At 43.6% G+C, this 7,986-nt stretch overlaps 1 protein-coding gene across 1 annotated transcript in view; it reads left to right on the top strand.

Annotated features, from left to right (window-relative positions):
- KIAA1244 (KIAA1244 ortholog) overlaps nt 1-7,986 on the top strand; it is a 219,695-nt gene that overhangs the window by 161,406 nt on the left and 50,303 nt on the right. The window contains exons 13-16 of the mRNA XM_006884948.1: nt 736-902; nt 2,717-2,882; nt 6,874-6,981; nt 7,338-7,553. Of these exons, the coding sequence (XP_006885010.1) occupies nt 736-902; nt 2,717-2,882; nt 6,874-6,981; nt 7,338-7,553 (657 nt within the window). The remainder of the gene's footprint in view (nt 1-735; nt 903-2,716; nt 2,883-6,873; nt 6,982-7,337; nt 7,554-7,986) is intronic.

The following is a 7,986-nucleotide window of genomic DNA, read 5'->3' as shown; positions in this document are numbered from 1 at the left end:
TCCACACCGTCAAAGGCCTTTGCATAATCAGTGAAGCACAGATAGACATTCCTCTTGTACCCCCTGCTTTCAGCCAAGATCCATCTAACATTAGCTACAATATCCCTAGTACTATGACCCCTTCTAACCCAGCCTGCACTTCTGGCAGTTCTCTGCTGATGTGCTGTTCCAGTCGTTTTTGGATAATCTTCAGCAGACTCTTGCTTGCATGTCAAATCAACGATGTTGTTCTATAGTTTCCACACTCTGTTATTGTTGTTGTTATTATTCATTTTAATGAAAGTTTACAGAGACTTAGGGTTCCCAGTCATTCCTTGTTGCACTATTCTCCCTACCCCCCTACCCCCAATATAAAATTTTTTTTTAATTTTTTAAAAGAAATCCACCCTGAAATTGGGTCAGACCTTTGCCAATTTCTAGCTGTGTACTTTGGGTAAATTACTTAATGTGTCAAGCAATTCTCCTTACTGGTAATTTAAAGATTTGTGCAGAATCAAATGGAGTAGCATTTGAAAAAAGTTTGGTTCTAAAAAGTAGAAAATAGTTAATAAATTGCCATTATTCTGCTAATCCCATTACTAGTAGTGTGTGCGTCAGTCCTGTATGTCTGGTATAACAAGCTCTGTGGAGCACAGTGCATTAAGATTTGGAAGACCTTTGCCCGCTTGCTGCCGTTGAACAGTGGCCAGGTTGGCAGCGGTGTGTTAAACCCCGAGGGCTCTCGACTCTTCGTAGGCATGATGCATTCCCCGGGATTCGACAGCAGCAGCAGCCTGAGCTTCCAGATGCTGATGAACGCCGACAGCTTGTACATGGCTGCACACAGCGCTTTGCTCCTCAACCTGAAGCTCTCCCATGGCGACTACTACCGGAAGAGGCCGGCCCTGGTGCCCGGCATGATGGTGGGTGTGCCCTCCCGACCGCAGGACCCTGTGGGCGGCCAGGGGCCTCATGCTCTCTGTAAAGATGCATGCCAGAGCCCAGAGAGAGCGTGCCAACCTGTGTCCTGTGCCTTATCGCTCTGTTGGGGCACTGCCTTGTTGGGGGGGTGGATCTCGCAGGGTGGAGAGGGACTGAGATGTGAGGGCGTGGCTGTGCTGTTTGCACAGGGCTGCATCGCTGCCCATCTTGATCTAGAGAGTGAAAAGCTGCGGGTGACTGCCTAGTATTGCACCAAGTACCGTATATACATGCATGCACACACACGTGTGCATGGTCAGAAAAGGGAGGAATGAAACACAAGGTATGTGAGTGAAACACAGATGTATACAGATAATTGTATGCAAATCAATATAAAATAAAATCTTTTAAAAGGGAGAAATGAGGAACCGAATTTCAGATTCTCATAAACTTAGAATCATTATGGATCCACTGAGGTTGAATGAACCTTTGAAACAATTACTCTGATATAGTCTTTACATTTTAAGGTTTAAACCTAAAATAGCTCCTAAAGTTCTTTTTTTTACCAAACAATGTTGTTGTTGTTATGTACCTACAAGTCAGAACTGACTCACAGCTGACCCTCCAGTGGGTTTTCAGAGGCAGTGAATCATACAGATTTACGGAGATTGCAGAGTTTCTGGTGGATTTGAACTGTGTGCTTTGGGGTTTGCTGCACAGCTCCTTAACCACGAGGCCACCTGAACCGCCTAACCAAACAGTAATTTAGCTTAGTGAACAAAGAATGCTGCCTTGAGCATTTTGCTCTTTTAGAAGACTATGTGAGAACAGCATCTTGAAAGGTTAGATAGCTGGAAGGGCAGTGAGTTTATGTTAAGGGGAGGAGAACAGTGCAGAAAAGGAGGTGGAAAAGGAGGTCCTCATCACCATCACTGACTTCTCCATGTAGAAATTATTGGCGTAGATTTTGCTGTATTTTCCACAGAAGTAACTAGAGCACATTTCCAATGTTAACTATCATAAGTAGATATGCAAGAAATGGTTCCCTTTGCTGAAAATGAAGGCATGCCATTGTTGCAAAAGCTTTTCATTTCTATTGCAGAATGTACCCAAACCTAAGCTTCTCTATTTCCGGTAACTAAAAACTCACAAGAGGCTCACCTGTGGGTCTATTCCAACTTGACAGCACATGACAACAAGCACCTGCTCTAAGGCATGGACCATATGGACCATGGACAGTGATGTCTGTCATACTGAGGGTGGCTTCCTAGACTTGGCAGGCCTCTTTGCCCTGTGTGCGCACCTTAATCTCAACTCCTGAGCCTACACCAGTGGGTCTGCTTAAAGAGAATCAATAGGCTTTGTGCTCACACGATATAAATTGAAAGTCCCAGGGATGTGGCTTCGTGAATGTCCCTCGCACTGCATCACCTCTTGTTCTTCTGGGGAACACATTCCCTCTCTGCTGCTGTTGGGACAGTAAGAGGAGGAAGCTCCATGGAGGAGTTCTGTGTAGTTTCTAACCCTCTCACACAACAAAGAGTGAAAACAGAATGCAGTCCCCCTCCCCACCCTCACCCTCTCATAACTTAAAAAAGTAAATTACATAAGTGACAGGGACTTAAGTTTGGGACATCTCCATCTCTGCTTCCCCCTCCCCTGTTACACTTCACCCCCGTCAGCAAGGCCCTGTGTTTTCTGGAAGCTTTGATTCAGTTAGCGGGTACGTGCAGTGACGAGGCATCAAGGGGAATAAGATCCTGCTCGTTTGCAAGGGCCTGTGTATGGTCACAGCTAGTGTGTTCTGTCCCTGCAGAAAGAGTTCATGAAGCAGCTGCAGTTCAGCGGAGTGGTGGTGGTCTTCTCCCAGGCCTGGATGGAGGAACTGTACCATCAGGTGCTCGAGCGGAACATGCTTGGAGAAGCCGGCTACTGGGGCAGCCCGGAGGACAACAGCCTGCCTCTCATCACCATGCTGACCGGTTAGTGACTCCGCAGGCCTTTGCGGCATTTCAGCGGGGAGGTGTGCACTACACAGACCCTTTCAGACGTGCAAAATGCGGCGAGCGGATGCTTCCATGGAGCTCTTTCTTGGCAATTCTGTAAGGTTTCAGGGATCGGCTCACAGAAGTTTTCTGTCCCTTTTCCTGTGGGAATTTGCAAGACTTTCTCTATTCCATTAAATCAGGCGTTCTTAGTGCCTTTGTCTATTGGCACAGAACTATAGCTGCTTCTGGGGATGTGCAATACTGTCTGGGCGCAGAGCCCAGAATTCTTCCTGCAAGCTCTCATGTCCTAATAGATGCCCTATATCATCTATTCTCCTAGGATTTTACCCATAATGTAAAAGGATTTATTTTAAATTTGGCTTTGTTCCCATTTCCTGGCCATATATCAGAGGGTCTCCATTCCCTTCTCAGCTATACTAAAATTAAAAATAATTTCCCATAGTAGTCCAACATCTTAATTTTCCGGTGCCAGAGATTTTAAAATTCTATACATGGACTGTCAAAAGAACAAACATGTCTGTTTTGGAGAAAGTGAAATCAGGTTTCATTGTGACAGGCTTTGCATCAGTTTGAAAACTAATGGTTCAGTGGGAGACATTCATTTGGTCACCTGTAAGCAGCAATACCTGATGTCCCTCTGTCTTCACAAACCACATAACATATGGGTAAAGATACTGCTCACACCTTAAAGGAGCTCTGATGGCCTGGTGGTAAGAAGCTGTGTTACAATCTCAAAAGCACACAGTTCAAACCCACCAGCTGCTCCATGGGAGAAAAATGGTCAGTCTCTTCCCATGTGATTTACAGCCTCTGAAAACCTGCTGCAGAGTCAGCTAGGAGTTGATTCTGACTCAGAAACACACAGCAATAACTCAAACCTTTAAAGCGCCTTCAAATATGGATGACTTCCCAAATGCTAGCTTTCCTTTCAAAGATCATAATTATTGACAGAAACAATATTTCTTAATCTCTTATCCAAACCTTCATAAAAAGTCATTTGGTACATGTAAAAATTAATAATGATTCACAGTAGCCAAATTCATCAGCCATTATTGTTGGTTAAGTCTTTCCTAATGGAATGGTAACCTCAGTTGCTACAGCTCTCAGAAAGTAATTTTGGATTAATGATAGAAAAGCATTGACTTTAAATCAGAATTTAGCAAAATAAGTTCTTTATCATTTCATGATGGCCAGTTCCAGGTGTGAAGTGATAAGTGAATTTGAGATGTAATTTATAGGAGTTTGGAAACATCTGTTTGTTTGTTTTTCATTATATATAATGAGCAGCTGTAGCAGCAATTGCATAATCCACGCTGTAGAAGCTAACGACTTCTCACGTAATGTCAAGATGTCCTGTAGAGTTGAATTTTTGTGGTGCTTATCTAGCACATGTTGTTGTTAGATGGGGTCAAGGGGACTCCGACTCACAGCCACCCTGTGTAGAGCAGGATCGAACCCTGCCAGATCTGTACCGCCCCCACAGTCTCTTCTGTGCTGAAAGCAGTTGCTGGAGCCACTCTGCTAATCCATCTCGGTTAGTTTGGGCATGATGATATCAGGAGGGACCAATCCAAAGAAGAGCGGGTCACCTAGCGCATAAGAACATTGTTGTTGATGGTCATCAAGTCAAGCACGACTCGTAGCAACCCTGGGAACAAAAAGCTTCCAGCCTTTCTATAACTCTCGTCATTTATCAAAGTTCATAAGAGTTTTCAGAGGCTTATTGTTTAGGAAGTGGATGCCACTCCTGCATTAGAATTTTTATATATTCTCTTGAATATCATTATACTATTTGATTGTAAGTCAAATTAAATTTGAATAATTTACTCTTTTCCCACTTTGGCAGACAGATCTCTTGCCTATATTTGATTCTCGTATGTTGCTTAGAAGCCTCCAGCTTCTTTTCTTAGAATTTTTGTAAAAATTAAAAAAAAAAACTGTGGTAAAATAATTTCCAAATACCATGCAGAGATGTCTCCAGGGCATGAATTTACATTCCCTTTCCTAAAGTATTTGAATGGGTTATATTAAGGATATCAGTTGTGTGTATGGTTTGAAATGACAGACACTTGCTCATTGGTTACTTCTTTTACACCAAGGAACTGGAGAGCCCAGGAATGGGCCCACTTTACATGGCTGCTTAGACTTCATCCTGGTCTCCTTAACCCCAGGCCGATCTCTTCTGGGTAGAATGTTAGAATAGTTCTGTGAGCTAATTCTTTCTATGAGGGCCTGTTTTAGCACCACTTTAAACAAAAACAATTAAGATCTATTTTAAGCGCAAGATGAGTATTGCAGAGAGAAACTTGGGCCAGGGGTCAGAAGAAATGAAAGCTCATCTAGTCCCTTCCCTCCTTTGCCACTCTCGTGGCTTCATTCACTGTACCTTTGTTTGAATAAGTCTTTTACATTTTTATAGAAAAATACCGACCTTGACTGACCATACTGACTATATTGAGTTCTTGTAAAGATCAAATGAAAAATAAAGTTTGTGAATATGGTGAAGTGTTAGCAAGGCAAAGAGCTCTGGTTGTATACCTGTTAAGTGGTTGGCTGTTAACTGAAAGGCTAGTAGTTCAAATCCACCAGCCACTTTGAGGGAGAAAGATGAAATGACAGATTTGGAAACCACATGGGGAAATTCTCCATCCAACAGGGTTGCTGAGTCAGACTGGGTTTGAATTTGGTTTGTGGATTTTCTTTTTCCCAATAATCTAGGTATTATCTCATTATATTTGTACTCATAGTACAGGATTGCTTCACCAAAGAAGCTTTTTGTCTTATTAATTCTTACCAGCAATCTGAAAGAGCAGCCATGGTAGACTAACCTGTTACACAAGCAAGTTTTGTCTATACATGCATATATGTCAAGTATAGAATTGTATGCCTTTGTGCTGTGGAGTTGGAGAAGAGCATTGAACATCCCATGGATGGCCAAGAGAACAATCAGATATCCCTTGGAGAGGTTGCAGCCAGAGTGTTCTTTGGAGGCAAGAATTATTTTTTCTTTATTTTATTATTTTTGTGTGAGTGTACCGTCAAATCAGATCTGACTGGTACAGGAGGAGATTGCCCCTCCTTCCCCGGCAGAGCATCTGGTGGATTCGAACCGTGCACCTCTGGGATTGTAGTTGCAGCTTCTTGCCACTAGGCCACCAGAGCTCCCCTTGGAGGCAAGAATTATGAGGCTTCACTTCACATACTTTGGGCATGTTTCTAGGAGGGTCTAATACTTGGAGAAGGACATGATGCTGGGAAGGGTGGAGAGTCAGCAAAGAAGAGGAAGACCCTCAACCAGGTGGATTGATGCAGTGACGGCTGCAGTGGGCTCTTGTGTGAAGGAAGTGTGAATATGGAGCAGCATAGAGCAGGGTTCAGATCTTTTGTTGAAAGGGTCATTGTGAGTCGTACTCAACTCAAGGGCACCTAACAACAACATAGAATTGTAAAAAATGTTTTATTATATATTCAAGTGGGGAATAGCCCCACGATTTTGTATAAGAGGAGTTATTGTGTGTACCGTACAGCTGGAGCCAACCCATAGCTGACCCTCCAGTGGGTTTTTGGAGGCAGTTAATCACACAGGAGGAGATTGCCCATCCTTCTTCCATGGAACATCTGGTGGCCTCGAACCACATGCCTTCGGGATTGCAGCACAGCTTCTTGCCACTAGAGCTCCCCAAAAGAGGAGTATTCAAAGATAAAATACAGTTGATGTTATGATGACAGAGATGGATGAATTTATCTTTTTTTAAAAAAAATAACATAAAATATCCTGATCGTGTAAGAAAGATGAACTGAATGAATAAAAAATTATTCAGTTCTGAGAAAAGGTTGCTACACACTTCATGTGCCACACGTACAATAAATCTGTGTAACAAATGGGGCTATTGTGGTCATTTGCTTGCTTATTTTGAATAGAATGTTTTACTTCAGGGGATATCTTGCTCTTTTTCCTTGACAGATATTGATGGCTTAGAAAGCAGTGCAATTGGGGGTCAGCTGATGGCCTCAGCTTCCACAGAGTCCCCTTTCACCCAGAGCAGGAGAATTGATGACTCCACAGTGGCAGGTAATGACTTGGGTCTTGGAGTTATGAAGATCCATACCTCGTGTGTGCTACTAGCAATTACATTATGGAGCAGGGCTCTGTAGTGACATAAATGAATTAAGATTTTGTCTTAGAACCAGTAAGTGACGCCAGTTTACTTAGCATCATCCATCTGATGATGTGACATCCATTATTTATAAGCATAAAATGAAGCACAATCCAGTATAATCCATTTAATGCTACTTCCTGTAGTAGAATTGACTACAGCTGGGCATTGCTAATTTGATGCTAAAAAAAAAAAGCAAAAACAAATCACACACTTCATTGCCTGGAGATTTTTTTGTCCAGAAAGTGACCTGCACCTCTTGCTGTCCTAGGTGTGGCCTTTGCTCGCTATCTTCTGATTGGCTGCTGGAAGAACTTGATCGATACTCTGTCGACCCCCCTGACTGGTCGGATGGCAGGGAGCTCCAAAGGGCTGGCCTTCATTCTGGGAGCTGAAGGCTTCAAAGAGCAGAACCAAAAAGAACGTGACGCCATCTGCATGAGCCTCGATGGGCTACGGAAAGCCGCGAGGCTGAGCTGTGCTCTAGGTACAGGCGCGGGTAGTATTCCCTAATGTTTACCCGGTGGGCGGATGTTCTCACAGTGCCCAATGCTGTTGGTGTAGTTGGATTCCCGGTGACCCCATCTGACAAATGATAATGACTAGGAAGGATAGAAGGAGAATTGATGCCTTTGAGCTGTGGTTCTGGAGAAGAGTATTGAATGTACCATAGACTGCTGGGAAAACAGATTCAGCCTAGAGAGGGTTAAACCAGGCTGCTCCTTGGAGGCTCTGTCTAACATACTTTGGACATGTTGTGAGGAGAGACCGGTCCTTGGAGAGGGACATCATGCTTGGGAGGGTGGAGGGACAGCGCAGAAGGGGAAGACCCTCTATGAGGTGGATTGATTCAGTGACTGGGATAATCGGGATGGGAGTGTCAGAGACAGTGCGATTGGCACAGGACAGAGCAGAGTTTA

The sequence above is a fragment of the Elephantulus edwardii genome, unplaced genomic scaffold, assembly GCF_000299155.1.
Source record: "Elephantulus edwardii isolate Elephantulus edwardi_28Jun2011 unplaced genomic scaffold, EleEdw1.0 scaffold00039, whole genome shotgun sequence".
Lineage (NCBI taxonomy): Eukaryota > Metazoa > Chordata > Mammalia > Macroscelidea > Macroscelididae > Elephantulus > Elephantulus edwardii.
Note: the sequence above shows the minus strand (reverse complement) of the source record. Positions and strands in the feature narration are given on the sequence as shown.